At 47.6% G+C, this 16,298-nt stretch overlaps 1 protein-coding gene across 1 annotated transcript in view; it reads right to left on the bottom strand.

Moving 5' to 3' along the window:
- Positions 1-16,298, bottom strand: part of POLA1 (DNA polymerase alpha 1, catalytic subunit) — a 1,864,208-nt gene that overhangs the window by 648,110 nt on the left and 1,199,800 nt on the right. Inside the window, exon 30 of the mRNA XM_078657805.1 lies at positions 2,507-2,639. Coding sequence (XP_078513931.1) covers positions 2,507-2,639 — 133 coding nt within the window. The remainder of the gene's footprint in view (positions 1-2,506; positions 2,640-16,298) is intronic.

Raw genomic sequence — 16,298 nt, 5'->3', positions numbered from 1 at the left:
GTCAGGGACAGTACTCCTCCTTGCAGCTTTCCCAGTTCCTTCTCGTCGGGCAGAGGTTCTTCTTGTTTCAGCAGGATCTCATTTCTTGGGAGCTGGGCTCCAATATTTATACCACAGTTCTTTTGTTCTTTGAGGCCAGGGGGCCTTTGCCTAGTTGAGTCCAGTTCTTGAGACTTTGTTGATATGACTCTGGCTTGTCTTTTCAGTGTGCAGGGCAGAGGCATCAGACGCTCCACAGCAGGTGGAGCCAGCATTGTGGTGGCAGAGCATAGCCCTATTCAGAGTCCAGGTGTACTCCTCCCACCCATCTGGCTGAAATCTTCTTAATCACCACCTGGCTGCCCCAGCCTGTCTCCTGGAATTCCCCAGCCTTGTCACTCACAGAAACCAGACCGCAGATACACATCCTAGCAGAGGCGGGCTGAAAAGGTTAGGCAAGCAAATACCAACTTTCTAAAAGTGGTATTTGCAAACACAGAATATTAAAACAACCTTTACTAAAAGATGTAGTTTATTATTCTGAGTTCAGGCATACTAAACTCTAATTTCTACCATGTTCCCTGAGTCTGTTAGGAATGTAGATTGTAACAATTCTAACAGCCCATTCTGGCCTATGAGAACAGGTAGCCTTGCAATAGTGAAAAACGAAAATGGCTGTAATTCACTATTAGGACATGCCACACACATCAGGGCTTGTCCTACCTTATACGTACAATGCACCCTGCCCTTGGGCCTACCATAGGGGTGACTGATATGAAGAAAAGGGAAGGTTTAGGGACTGACAAGTGGGTGCATTTGCCCAGGCAGCATGACAGTACCAGACTGCACGCAGGTTCTGCAATGGCAGACCTTAGACACATTTTACCAGACCGCTTCTGTGGGTGGCACAACCAGTGCTGCAAGCCCACCAGCAGCATTTGGACTAACAAGCCCTGGGCACTCCTGGTGCACTGTAATAGGGTCTGACAGTAAACCAAATAAGCCAATAATAGAATCCAATCAATGTATACATTTTATACAGGGAGCACTTGCACTGTGGCACTGATTGGCAGTGGCACAGTGCTCTGAGCAGCTAACACCAGCAAAACACATGAGGCACAGTAACAAAAAGTGGAAGGGAGACCAACGCCACGGTGCCAGGTCTAACACTCTGTGACCACATCGAGAGGGAGGCTGGGGTAGACGTAGGCTGGGGACCCTATCGGCGTCAGAGGTGGTGGAGTCACAGTCCAAAGCCTGGATCCCTGCGGCACCGGAGCCGCCAGCATCCAAAGCCTAGAGCACCCAGCCGAGTCGGCGGGGCCCGAAGGCGTCCAAGCGGAGTCGGGATGCCTAAAGATCGAATGGAGTGCTTTGTAGAAATTACGAAGTTGGGCAGTGGCCGTCCCAGCTCCCGGGTAGGGAGGGAGGGAGTCTTGGGGTCAACACAACAGGATCCAAGGGCAAGGCCGGACTACTATCTTCCTCAACCCGTGTCAAGTCGGCCAATGGACGGGGAGAACGTGAAGAGCACCGGTGCATCTTCGCCTTATTTTTGTGGCTCGACTTACTCGAAAACTAAGACGAGAACAGGTGGTGATTACTCTGCAACCGGCCTCGTGAGCGCCCTCTCGACCAGAGACCTCGAGCGGCACTGAGCAGACTGCCGGGCCTCAAGAAGCTTTCAGGACCGCTCCCGCAAAGACTTCAGGTTCATGGCCCGGCAGTCAAAGCACGACTTCGGGTCATGGTCACACTCCAAACATCAAAGGCACACAAGGTGTGGTCTGTTACTAACATCAATTTGCAACTAGAGTTGCAAGCCTATAAGTCGGTTCAAGGGCGGGACATCCCTGCGTGCAGCAGGAATCAAACAACTTGAAAAGATGTCAACAAACAGTGACTCTAGTTACTGCTCTCCGAAAAAAGAAAGAACTGACGTCAGCGCGCAGTGGCGGAATCTAAGTAGATACCGCTACATCATTCAGTCGACCACGACGACAACGATGAACGCGGAGTCGACCGGCGCCACCTACCGACGCGCAGGGGTGCTGCTGAAGAAAATTTGCTGGATCCAGTCTGACTCTTGGGGGTAATTCTAAGGTCAGAAATCCATAACTATCTCTTTCAGATATGGACACTTTGTACAAGTTGCATCAGAAAGGGAGAGGCTAGATGTGGGCAGTGGGCTGCGCACAGCACTTACCATGTGAGCAGTGAATCAAGCACTGAATTACCAAACGTCTAGGTAAGCAGCCATTTACATTAAAGTGAGTGGAACCCAGCAATAATAAAGCGTTTACTCCTTTAATTTTTAGTTTGTATCTAAAACCCCTTTAATTCTCGCTCCTTGAGGTGAGGAAATCAGATGGCGCACAACACAAAGGGGAATCTTTCATTCCATAACATCCAAGGACACATACCAAAGGTGGTTCTAATTGTCAAAACATCACAAGGTGAACCAGTCTTACAGTAGAAATCTCAAGAACATTAAATTAAAATAAACTTTAAGCACACACGCTATTACCTTGGTTATTTCATATTGGTTTACAGGGATGCTGCCATTAATTACATTTTCACCAATCTCCACTAGCTGTTTTTGTATATTCTCCACAATGGTATCTCGTGGCTGATCCGATAGGATCTGAGTGATAATGTAGCTGTGAAAAGAAACATATTTCATAAAATTACCAAAAAAAACTTGAACTAATTAAGAACTGGGATTGAAACAAACTAGATTATAATGGTTTAGCTAAAAGAAAATGCAAAAGAATAAAAATATGGGTACAGTACATATTATCAAAACCAGCACTATGAACTATACCAAAAATGAAGTCAAACAAAAAAATGTATGCCAATTTTGAAAGCTTTATTTGATTAGTAAATGTTTGCACCTAAAGTTCATTACATCAGTGCAGGGGAGCACATTCTAGTTTCACAAGGAATTTCACAATTACTGGCCTATATTTACAAATTCTTCCATCACAACTTTGGCATTGAAGACATTGTTCATTACATAGATTTTGCAAAAGTCAAACAAAATGATAAAACATTGTGTAGGAAGCTGGCACTCTATATTCTACACCAAAAAGAGGATTAGTATGCAGTGAGTTCAGTGAATTCCCAGAGGCTTTACAGAGGCCAAAGAAGACAATGCACAAGTTACTTACCTTCAGTAACGATATATCTGTAAGAAACATTAGTGATAGATTCCTTATGTAGGCGGGTGGATGCCTGACTATGGTTACCCCAGATTTTTTGCCTAGTGTTTAGCTGGTTTTCGACTTAGTTGGCCTGGGATCCTGCAAATCAGGGTCCCAGGCTATCTGCTCTCTCCTTTAAATGGACTCCATGTACCCTAGGTACATACCTAATTGGATTGGGTCACCTTATCAGCCCCTGTACAGTGTACTATAGGTACCCAGGGCATAGGTGCATCCAAGGCCTACCAGGGGCTGCAGCATACCTTTTGCCACCCCTGGCTGACCATCCAAACTGACACAAATGGCTGATCACTCAGCTGGGGCAAGGTCGTGTAATCACCCCTTGCTTGGATATAGTATACCTATATCGAAACCTATATCTGGATACATATATGCCTATATGTCAATAGTATGGCAGGCCTTAACAATCCTGGCGGCAGAGTGCTTGGTTTTATGGGAGATGGTGCTCTAGCATGAGCTGAGCCTGTCTGCAGCTTTCAGAACCATTTCTTTATAGCTGTTCCAGGGTAGTGCCATACCATATACTCTTAAGTGCATTATAATCCTCGCGGTTATTTCTAACTTTGGTTTCGCTTTACCAAAACATGTCGTGTAAGGTGTCATACACTTTGGAATACTACCCCCTCGCCACTTCTGGCGACGGGGGTAGCATTCCACCCTTCTAGAGGGAGAAGACATGTTACTTTACTTAAAACGCGGTTAATCCTAACCAGAGACCCAGCATCACAAAATGGATGCTGCTGCCCCGACACAAGTCTGGCCTCCTGCTGCTGACCGAAACTCCAGCAGGGGAGGCCTGGACAAAAGGTATCCTATCACATGGAGGTGTTACACCACCCCAGACAGGAGATAGTGGACTGAGGCAGGCAGGGCGAGTGAAACTAGACACTGCCTGGGGCGCACAAGGCTCCCCATGCATAGACCGGTTCAAACCGGTGCTGGGGCACTCCAGCCCCAGTCCTGGCGCGAAACTGGACAAAGGGAAAGGGGTGTAACCACCCCCTTCCTGGGTCCCACCCATAGGAGGGACCTAGAAGGAGATCCAGCCCCTTGATTTGGAATAAAGGTAGGAGCTGTGCCAATGCACCTCAGATCCTCCTGACTGAAACTTTGAAACGAAACTCTGGACCCTTCGACATCCCACTCGACGTGGAAGACTGAAGAATCTCCCTTGTGGTCAAGGAGTGACCACCCTGTGCAAACAGGCTCCATCCAGCGCCCAACGGTTTGCTTTGTTGCAGTTCCCGCCGGAACTCGAGCGACAGAGATCAACAAGACCCAGCTTACCTGACTTCTAACAGCCCGATCCACAGTCCCAGCAAATCTGAGACCCGTGTAGGCAACGTGAAGCGTGGGGCAGGCCATCTTGAAAAGACTGCGAAGTGCTGACCGTGCAGCTCCTGAGGCATCCTCGAAGCTGTGCCTTGGGGTTTGAGAAGCCAAAGCCCCGAGCAGCTCCTGCACCGAAGCTCACCCCTCCACACTCACCGAGTGCAGCGTGGGGCCCTTTTGCATTTTCCTGCTCGACGCGTTGGTCCGGTCACTTGCCCGTTGGCTAGTGGCCCCAGTACTGACGAACCTTTGAATTTACACCACTGGTCTAGTTGCTCCAGACTGGCCCTTGCTCCCCTGAAAAGGAGCCTCCGCTCTGACCTTGCTGGTCCGAGTAAGAAGCGATATTCGAATCCTGTGTGGGTTTCATTTGCCAAGGCTTGTTAACTCCGATCCGGAAGCAGACACCGCCGACAGCGAGAGCCTTCGTGGGACAGCTCGTGATCCACTCCTGGACATCCTCGATGCCCCAGAGTCCACGTGGCAGCGGAGACCAGCTTCACGACAACCACCTGATTGCGCCCAACATTGCCTGGTTCCTTCCTGGTCACTGCCAAGTGACCCAGACTCTGTCCCCTCTGCTTTCAGGTACTCTACATCTTCGATTCACCCTTGGATCCAACCAGACTCTTCTCTCCTGGCCGCCTGCAGCATCTTCCTATCCAGGCTCCATAGATCTCCACGACGAAACCAGACACTTTGGCACCTATGCACCCGCTTCCTGTGGTGAGGTAAGGATCTAACACCGGTGCTCCTGTAGAGCTACATACCTCTAGTATCCTACTTTAAAGTGGCTTAATTCTATCCCATTCGGAAGACTTCCAAAACAGTAACTTTGTAACTTTTACGCGCCATTGACTTTGCATTGGTGCAAGCTTGTGTTTCAGCACTGCACCCGAATCCCGCGGGCCTCTCCCGTCCTAACTGTCGTTAGTCCAGAGTAGTCCAAGCGATTCCCAAGGCCCTAGGCCTTACCACTGTTCGTAAAGTGATACTTATACCACTTATTTAGTATATGGTTTTAGCGGCCACCGGGCCTATCCATAATTGTGCAACTTTTGTATCTTTAACTGTGCTTTTGTTTAAACGCTTGTGCCTCTGCACTCAAAGAGTACAGAGGATTATTCTAGTAATAAATACATATATTTTTATAATATATAACTTGTGTGGTGTCCTTTCATTTGATATTACAGGATTGCATATGGTAAAACAGCTGGCTTCACATGCCTTCTTGAGTTAAACCTAAGACTGCTTAGTCCATGCTACCTCCAGGATAGCTTGTCTATAAGGTTGACTTACAACCACCACCATAAGGGATTGTTTGGACTGATACAAGGTGCCCACAGAAGTGTAGACATCATACATCAGGCCAACTTCTCACACCTTACCTTAGATTTATCCCAAGGCGTCAGACAAGATCCGTTAAGTTTTCGTCAGCAGTACCCCTGCGCGTCGGAAGGAGGCGTCGTGCGGCTCCGCTTCCATCGTTGGCGTCGTGGTCGCCGGGATGACGTCGCAGCAGCTACTTCGACACCGCCATCGCGCTCTGACGTCAGTGCTGTACACAACTTTCCACGTCAGAAATGCAGAGCCATGCAAGAAACTGACCACTAGTGCAATGAAACTAGGGCCCTGAAAGGGTTGACCTTAACCCTAGAAACCAGTTCGCTGAACAGGGAGGATGGGAGGGGTGGTAAGGAATCTATCACTAAGTAATGTTTCTTTCAGATATATGGTTACCGAAGGTAAGTAACTTGTGCATCTTAAAGAAACACATTTGTGATAGATTCCTTACCTTAGAATAGATACCACCAGCAATACCAACCCCGGTGGTGGGTCTGCGAACCAAGATCACAACAGAAAGTCCTGGAGATCAGAACGGCCAAAGAAGCCGTCTCTCCGGACTTGGCTGTCCAGGCAGTAGTGCTTGGTAAACGTGTGAAGCGAGGCCCACGTAGCTGCCTGACAGATGTCATGCAAGGGGACTCCCCGTCCCAAAGCAGTAGTGGCAGCTGTCGCCCTGTTAGAATGGGTGCGTAGCCCTACTGGAGGCTCCTTTCTTGCCAAAGAGTAGCATGCTTTGATGCACAGAACGACTCTTGTGCACGGCCCGAACTTTCTTGGTGCTCACGAAGCCAACAAAGAGCTGATTATCCACCCGGATCTGTTGTGTGGTTCAGAGAGAATGAGAGCGCACGTTTTGGGTCCAGATGGTGGAGCCTCTCTTCCTCTTTTGAGGGATGCGGAGGTGGAAAGAAGATGGGCAAAATGATGGTCTGCCAGATGTGAAAGGCAGTGACAACCTTCGGCAGAAAAGATGGATGTGTTCTTAAGACAACTTTGTCAGAATGGACAGAAAGAAAAGGAGGTTTGGAAGAAAGAGCCTGGACCTCACTCACTCTTCTGGCAGTGGTTATGGCAGCCAGGAAAGCAGTCTTTAAAGTGAGAAGACCAAGAGGACAGTTGTGAAGTGGCTCAAAAGGAGCACACATCATAAGTCCCACTGAGGCTTCACAAGAGGGACAGGAGGCAACATGTGCGCAATACCCTTCACAAATCTATTTACAACAGGGGACTTGAAAAGGGAAGGCTGATCAGGAAGCCTTAGAAAGTCTGAAATGGACAAAAGATAGCCCTTGATAGTGCCCAGAGCAGAGCCCTGCTGGACCAAAAAAAGAAGGAAAGGAAAACCCCCGAAAAAGGGCAGAAAGAGGATCCACATCCTTTGCTGTGTGCCATACCACAAGTTTGTTCCACATGCAGGAGTATACCGTTTTAGTCGAGGGACGCCTAGCTGCCAGAATGACATCACAGACTTCGGGAGGTAGGTTGAAAGAAGTCAACTGCAGCCACTCAATCTCCACGCATGGAGGTGGAGGCTGGACAGGTTCGGGTGGAGGACCGTCCCCTACTGCTGCGACAGAAGATCCTCCCGAAGAGGCAGTCGATTAGGGGATCGATGGAAATGCTGAGTAGCTCGGGATACCAGTATCTTTGTGCCCTATCCGGAGACACAAGGCTGACTTGGGCCCGTTCGCGCCTGATCCTCAGCACTCTGGAAAAAAGTAGTATAGGTGGAAAGGCGTACAACAGACCGCAACTCCATTCATGACGAAAGGCGTCGCCGAGCGAATGCCGCCTTGGAAATTCCGATAGTTATGTGAGTGCGTGGGGAGCACTCCGATTTCTTAACTTATTTATCACTTTCAGAAAACGGTGCTGCGACTAATAAGGGTAGTCACTCCTTGTTCAGAGTCTAAGTTATGGCGGGTTAACAGACCTGCCTAGTCACGCACTGTGCACTTGGTGTGTGTACACCTTAACCAGCTTCACAAAGAAATTTAATTTAAAAACTAAACCAGAAATCACTTGTCTGTTTTAATACATTAAACACATCATTTACTGTGCATTCCTATACACTATTGCTGATTATTTCATCATATCAACATATACAATGACATTTAAATGCACTTTAAATCATACATATGCATCGTTTATATTCCTTCATTCTTTGAACGTTGCAGTTTTCTTATTCTGCCCTATGCATTTCGGTACACAATGGTACCTTCATCAGGGGCCAGTCTCTGTGTAATCAAATTAATGTACTCGCAATCGTGTTTTTAACTCTGTTTAGCTTTGGAACAGCTGGACCGTAGTCAAACTGTTACTGGTCCTCTATGCTCAGATAGATGCTCTTTCGCCGTGTCAGTAACCGTCCATAAGTATCCAAAGTGTTCAAAATTGCGTTCCAAAATTCCAACACGCAGAACTGCTGACATTGTGCGTTCTCTTTGGTGGCGAATAGATCTAACCAAGGTTCTCCCCACTGCTGAAAGAGACCTTGCGCCACGTCCGAGTTCAGGCGCCATTCGTGATCCATCATGCACCGACTGCTGAGTTTGTCCACCCTGGCGTTCAGAAAACCTACCAGGTGTTGAACCACCAAGGAAATGCCCTAATGTTCCAGCCATGTCCAGAGGCACAGATCCTCCTGACATAGGGTCCACGACCCCACCCCGCCCTGTTTGTTGCAGTACAGCATGGCGGTGGTGTTGTCCGTGAACAACTGCACCACAATTCCCCAGACCGAGGGAAGGAACGCCTTCAGTGCAAGTCGGATCGCCTAAAGCTCCAAAAGGTTGGTGTGGAGCAGGGATTCCGCTGGAGACCAGAGACCTCTGATCTCCGCCTCTCCCATGTGGCCACCCCATCCCAGGAGGGACGCATCTGTCACTACTGTGTGCTCCGGTTGGGGAAGGGAAAGGGATCTGCCATTGAAGTAATCGCGATTCATGAGCCACCACAGCAATTGTCGTGCAGTGCCCTCCGAGATGTGGACGTGATCGGACAGGTTGCCCTGATGCTGTGCATACTGAGACCGTTATAATGAACAAAGGTCCTTAGCTTATTTGAGAATCAAAAACAATACAGTATAGGAACACAATGGAAAGCTATACGATTTAAGGTTTCCAAACCCAGCCGGGAAAGGAGTTTATTTTTAAGAAACAATGTCCAATCTTTCAATACAAACGAAATAACAAGACACAAGCCTGTGCCGTACCAAAAAGAGGAAAAGGAAAGATAGGATTAGGGTGAAAGGGGTGTCTTTCAGGCAAAGGAAGAGAGCAAGGACAGGGCACTGTAAATAAGTCAAAAATCACTAACAGTGTCGCCTGGAGTGGAGTATACACAATCTCATTTGACAATATTGTAAGTGTAAACCCACTCATGGGTGTCGACGTTTCGATCCCTATTGCTCAACTAGATACATGGGATCATCATCAGGACTTTTATAATGAACAAAACATGCCTGAATGAGAAAAAGCCTGTTAGGAGAAACGAAGAGAAAAAGAAATTTTTCAAAAACTTAAGAGTAGTTTACACATGTATGCCAACTTTGTAACGAATTCGCAGCGTGTGACCAAGTGCACGGTGTTTGTGCCCTAATCGAGAACATAATAACAGCATTTACATACTCCTCGGAATCGCAGTGACATGCGTGAAAAGCTGCGTCAACGAGCTGTGCCGTGATAGTGATCAGTTCAGTTTATAGTATACTGGGGAGATAGGATTTCCATTGTGAAGTGATAGTGCAGGTTTTGAGTCGTTTCAATAGTTACGTGGCTAAGGGTGACTGGGGGTAGCCCTATGGGTTCTAGGTAACAAATGGTCTGATCATACCTCAGTAAATCAAGGTATGAAGCCTCACATGGGAGGTGTACTTCACTTCAAGATTCTGGCCGAAGCGGTCGTGCTAAAATGGGGGCAGAATTAAAAAAGGAGTTTATGAGTTCACCGGTTCACAAAAACAGTGAAACGTGATTTTGATTTAAAAACATACCACGTAGTTAGATGTCGTGGAGGTCTTTTTAGGGGGTCCAGACGAATTGTTAGTTAGAGAATTACAGGTACAATTCGTAGTTCGTTTCCAACTGCATCCGATGGCAGCACTGAAAACAAAACGGGAATTCTATGTCAGGGTGAAAAGTCAGGGGGCTCTGAACTAAGGTGGTAAAATATGGAGGGACCTACCTTACTACGCTCAACGTGAGAGCGGGGTACAGATTTTGAAGTGTAGGCAACAATAGCCGTACACGAGGGTTGCCAACAATGTAGCGTTCAGACGCTGTAACAAAATCAAGGAGTGCATATCAGTACATCGCTTGAGAACGGGCCATGACTGGACAGGATTAATATTTCAAAGTTACTTACAAAGTCTAAGTGAAGACTCGTCTCTCCTGTGGCTGCTCGGTCAATGCCGGTTGCAGTGCAGCGGTCTGCGTGTGCGCGCGGAATTGTGTACAGCCACGCTGGTCACGTGACCGCTATTGCGGGTGCCATTTTAGAACGGCGAATTGTATTGGTGGGGGCCATCTTGGAGTGGATGGCTAGGCGGGCTAATGCTATCAGGGTGGGGGAGTGCACGGACAAATGGACAGTGATGGTGACAATGTGACATTAAAAGCTGTGACAGGTATAGAAATTACATATAACGTTTAACACCCAAATGTCCAGTTCCGTTCTTTCTTTTCATTTCTCATGTCTGCATCCAATTATGCATTTCATCATAGTATATTTCTTTTTGGAACCACAACGTTTTTGACAAAGCGCTCATTCTATTTATGTTTCATGATATCGTCTCATCGGTCATAGGTTCAATCACAGTAGCGTAGTCCAGTCCTCACTGCGATTGAGCCCTGTGTGGATGGTATTGAATTGGATGATGGATTTCAATTCCTCACGGTTTAGTAACTGCTGTAAGTTGCCACCTCTCTGTGGTAATTTGATGGATTTCAGGATGGTCCACTGGAGGTCATCTGCTGTGTGGTTCATGCTGGCAAAATGTTCAACCAAAGGGGCGTTGGGGGTTCCGCACCTTATGCGACTCCGATGTTGGCTTATTCTAGTTCTTATTTTTTGTGTCGTCTGTCCCACATACATAAGAGGGCAAGGACATAGAATCGCATAAATCACATTGTGACTGTTACAGTTCGTGAAATCTCTCATTTCAATTGTGATGTTATTGTGACTAAACGTGCGCCCCTCAAGTGTCAGATCACACACAATACAATGTCCACATTTAGCGTGACCTCTCAGCGGGGGCAAGCCCCAGTTTGACTCAATTGTATTTGTGGGAGGTGGTGCTGGTAGGGCCGCTCGAACAAGATGGTCTTTTATATTTCTACTTTTTTTGAAAGCAAACAAGGGTTTGTCAAAAGTTAGTTGTCCTGAATTTAGGGTTGGCCAATGCCGTAAAATTGTTTTGCGGATTTTATCAGAGATTGGAGAAAAGGTTGTGACACAGGCTATTCTCTCTGAACTGGGCCTTGTCTTAGGTTGGAGCAAGACCTCCCTGGGACAGTACCATGCCTGTTTTGAGGCATTCCTCACTATTCTGCTTGGATAGCCTCTTGCTTTGAGTTTCGAACACAAGATACCTGCCTCTCTAAAATAATCAGTTTTCGAGGAGCAGTTTCGTCTGATCCGCAGGAACTGTGAATAGGGAAGTGAGTCTTTTAGAGCTTTGGGGTGGTTACTGTCGTATCTGAGTAGAGTATTACGCTCAGTCGGTTTCCTATAGAGGCGAGTAAGCAACTCGCCTGACTCATGATAGATCATGAGATCCAAGAATGGTATCTCAGTTTTGTGATGTGAGAGAGTGAACTGTAGATTGTCACAGTTATTGTTCAGCCAATGTAGGAATGAATTCAGAATTTCTCTCTCTGAATTCCAAATTAGAAAAACGTCATCTATGTAACGGCGCCAAACCCCTATGCTAGTTCTGAATGGATTTGTGTCAGCTAGGATTGTGCCGGTCTCAAGAGCATCCATGTACATAATGGCCAGATGGGGAGCAAAAATCGCTCCCATCGAGGTGCCTTTTATCTGTTGGTAGAAGGTCCCGTCAAAGACAAAATAATTTTTCGTGAGACATAGTTCTAGTAATTGCAATATGAACAATGTCGGTACTCTATGTGGTCTTGGTCTGGAATCAAGTATTCTCTCTATGACTAGTAGAGCCGCTCCCTGGGGTATATTAGTGTAGAGCGACTCTACGTCCAGTGTACATAATGTTTGGATGTTGGGGTCAAAGGGCTGATGTTCAACAAGATTGATCATTTCCATGCTGTCACGGACGTAACAGCACGTTGAAGGCACAAAGTCCTTAATGAAAAAATCCACATAGGACCCTAGTGGTTCCAAAATTGAACCACAAGCCGATACTATCGGTCGGCCTGGCGGGTTCTCACTGTTTTTATGAACTTTAGGGAGGGTGTAGATGACGGGGAGCCGAGGACACTTAGCAAAAAGGAATACAATTTCCTTAATGTTAAGAAAACCCTCGTCTCTGGCATCCGTGGTAATCTTTTTGATCAGGGCTTGGATTTCAATCGTTGGATTACGGCCAAGTCTCAAGTAGTGTTCCCTGTTGTTCAGCTGGCGGTTGATTTCGTTTTTATAAGTGTCAATATTTTGCAAGACAATGCCCCCACCCTTATCCGCACTTTTAATGATTAAATCCGTGTTAGATTTGAGTGAGTCTATTGCCTCCTTTTCAATTTTGGAGATATTGTACGGAATATACAATCTCTTCTTTTCAAAAATCACAAGCTCTTTGAGAATAAGTTTCTCAAACGTGATGATCTCTGGCGGAATCATGTTCGCCGTTGGTAGGAAAGTGGAAGGGGGGCCAAAAGGGGTGTTACGATTTAGTTCAGGCGCTGGGTGCAGTTGAAAAAACGCTTTCAGCCGAACCAGTCTGAAAAACCGGAGTAGCTCCGTTGGTAATTCCATATAATTTGGGCGCACCGTAGGGACAAAAGAAAGTCCTTTCTTCAAAAGTTCTAATTCAGAATGCTGTAAAATGTGGTTAGATAAATTAAAAATAGGTAGTGTTTCAGTCAAGTTTGCTGTTGTGGGTATTACCACTGATAAAAGTTGTTGCGGGTCCTCCGCTCTCCTGGAGCGTTGAACCATTTCCTGGGTTTCTTGGCCCTCCCTCTCAGTGGGGTACCTGGCTGGCCTCTGGCTAAAAAATTGCTTTGTGCTCCACCACGTCCTCTTCCCCGGTTGCTTCCTCCCTCACCTGGATCTGAGTTGTCAGATGAGTCTTCTGAGGTGTCTGAAAATCCCACTATGTTTTGTCGTTTATTAAAACGACCCCAGGGTCTATTCTGAGGGTTGAAGTAGGGTCTGTTAGTGTAAAAATCTTTATTCAGATATGGATAAGTAGTCTCGGCACTATAATTTCTGATATCCTTTTTAATTTTATTGGACTTTTTGTTCTGTTCAATACGATAATAGTCAGCTATTGTTTTGTCTACTTGTTCCAGTAATTTTTTGCACTCAGCTGTGGGGTCGGAATCATTAATTTGTTTAAGCAGGTCAGCAATTTCTATCTCAAGTGTTTTTAACGTCGCTGTAGCAATATCAATGCCAAGTGCCAGCCACTGCCTTGAACATGTGGTCCCAATATGACTGAAGTTTGTGATATATTTGGGATTATCTGTAAAAATCCCGGGGATATTACGCACTTGCAATCCAAGTGGGATTACTCCGGATTTGAGATAATCAGTTAGCATTAGTATCATCAATTGTAATCTAACCTGTTTTTTCTTGAGCTTTTCTAACTGTTCTGGTAAACTGGACACTGCAGTTGTTGGAGCATCTGGGGTTTCTGATAAAAGTGACGGTAATGTGCATAAATGTTTAATATGGTCTACCGTATACAAAGGGGCATGGTCTGACATCTCCTAAGGCTAAAAAAGGGAAAAGAAAAGTATTTTTGGGGAATATAGAAGTGTGTGTACAGGAGCACTAGGAAGGTCAACCTCAGTGGCGAGGTAAATTGAGTTTAGAACAACCCTGCAATCCTGATGATTGCGCTAAAGCTTTTTTAAGACACAAGGGGGACCCAACGGATAGCTAAGTACCATGGGTATAACAGCGTTATAATGAACAAAGGTCCTTAGCTTATTTGAGAATCAAAAACAATACAGTATAGGAACACAATGGAAAGCTATACGATTTAAGGTTTCCAAACCCAGCCGGGAAAGGAGTTTATTTTTAAGAAACAATCTTTCAATACAAACGAAATAACAAGACACAAGCCTGTGCCGTACCAAAAAGAGGAAAAGGAAAGATAGGATTAGGGTGAAAGGGGTGTCTTTCAGGCAAAGGAAGAGAGCAAGGACAGGGCACTGTAAATAAGTCAAAAATCACTAACAGTGTCGCCTGGAGTGGAGTATACACAATCTCATTTGACAATATTGTAAGTGTAAACCCACTCCGTTGGGTCCCCCTTGTGTCTTAAAAGTGCATACTGAGACTTCATGTCCCATTGCAGAGCCCGCATATGCCATCTGGCATGATTTGCCAACAGGATGCAGGAGGCCATCAGGCCCAGCAGCCAGAGGGTCTTCCTGACCGAAACCTGAGATAGAGGCTGAAAGATAGGAATCATAGCCTGAATATCTCCGTCTCCCTGCTAGGAAGGATAAACCCCAAACTGCGTCGAGTCCAGAACAGCCCCGATGAAAGGGTGCTTTTGGGAGGAAACCAGGTGCGACTTCGGCACGTTGATGGAGAACCCCAGCAAATGCAGGAGGTCGGCCATAGTCTGGAGGTAAGAGACGACTGTCTGGGGCGAGTCCGCCTTCAACAACCAGTCGTCGAGATATGGGGAAGACTGGAACCCCTGATCTGTGCAGAAGGGCTGCGACCACCGCCATCACTTTTGTGAACACCCGAGGGGCACTGGTTAGGCCAAAGGGGAGCACGGTGAACTGAAAATGCTCGTGGCCTACCGTGAACCGCAGGTAAAGCCGGTGGGCCGGCAGGACGGGGATGTGGAAATATGCGCCCTGCAAGTCCAACAATACCATCCAGTCTCAAAGGTCGAGAGCAGATAAGACCTGCGCCAGCGTCAACATCTCGAACTTCTCCTTCCGGAGAAAGCGGTTGACGTTCCCGAGGTCCAAGATAGGAAGCAGGCCCTTGTCCTTCTTGGGTACCAGAAAGTAGTGGGAATAGCAACAGCGACTTACTTTTGGCACAGGAATGCGTTCTATGGACCCTTTTGCCAAGAGGACCGTAACTTACTCTTGTAGAAGTTGCAGATGACCCGCCGACATGCAGTGGTACTGGGGTGGCTGGAGGGGTAGTCTCGAAGGGGAGGGAGTAGCCCCTTCTGACAATCTGCAGCACCCACCTGCCCGATGTGATGGTGCGCCAGTGGGGGAGGTAATGGTGAATCCTTCCGCCCACTGGCGTTTGATGGGCCTGAAATCTCGGACTAGGAATGCTTTGAGGCGGATGCTGCGGGGGTGGAGGTGAACTGACCTGCCCGCTGGCCCCCTGCCCCGCCACGGCAGGGCCCATGTCCGCGGGCACTTCATGGTTGGTTCTGCGGCTTGTGGCTGAACAAACGTGTCGAGTGCCCCTTCCGTGGCCACGAAAGGGGCAAAATGCATAAGTGGCCATGAGCGTGGTGGAAAGGCCCAAGGACTTGGCTGTAGTCTGGGAGTTCTTAAAGCGCTCCAGCGCATGATCTACTTTGTCGCCGAAAAGGAGACGGCCATCAAAGGGCATGTCCATAAGGGAGTTTTGGATATCCCCCGAAAAGCCAGTGGACCACAGCAAGGTGTGGCGGCGGAACGGCCTAGATAACCAGACTCAGGGGTGGGGTGGGTGAACAGAAAAGCAGGGTTACCCGGAGCGGGCGGTGGCGTCTGCCCACATTCCTACCCACAGGAGCCCCTGTGGTGGGCCTGGACCAAGTGCCCATAAGCACGTCAGTGCTTCACTGAACGGCAGCAGAGGCTCTGAAGAGCTTACTGCCGGCTGGAGCACCTCAGTGAGGAGGTTAGTCCTCAGGGCCACCGTAGGGAGTTCGAGGTCAAGGGCCTCTGCTGCCCTACACAAAACCACACCATAGGTCGCTCCCTCCTCCGAAGCCACAGAGGGAGGAGACAGGAAGCCAAGGTCAGGCGAGTGGTCAAGACCACTGGCATCCCTTTAACTCATCAGCCCAGTCCTGATCCAACTCACCTGCTGTGTGAGAGGGTACTCGGAACCCTCCCAGACCTCCCCTTCCTCCATGGCCCGAGGAACAGGTCGAAAAGATGGAAGTTGAACATAGGGATAGAAATCCACCATCAGAATTGGCCTCGAACGAAGCCGGACCAGCACAGTGTTCAGTTTGGGGCTGAAACCGGGGCGGACGTCGTCCGAGGGACCGGACGACATCCCAGGCGGTACCGA

Source organism: Lissotriton helveticus, chromosome 8 (genome assembly GCF_964261635.1).
Source record: "Lissotriton helveticus chromosome 8, aLisHel1.1, whole genome shotgun sequence".
NCBI lineage: Eukaryota > Metazoa > Chordata > Amphibia > Caudata > Salamandridae > Lissotriton > Lissotriton helveticus.
Note: the sequence above shows the minus strand (reverse complement) of the source record. Positions and strands in the feature narration are given on the sequence as shown.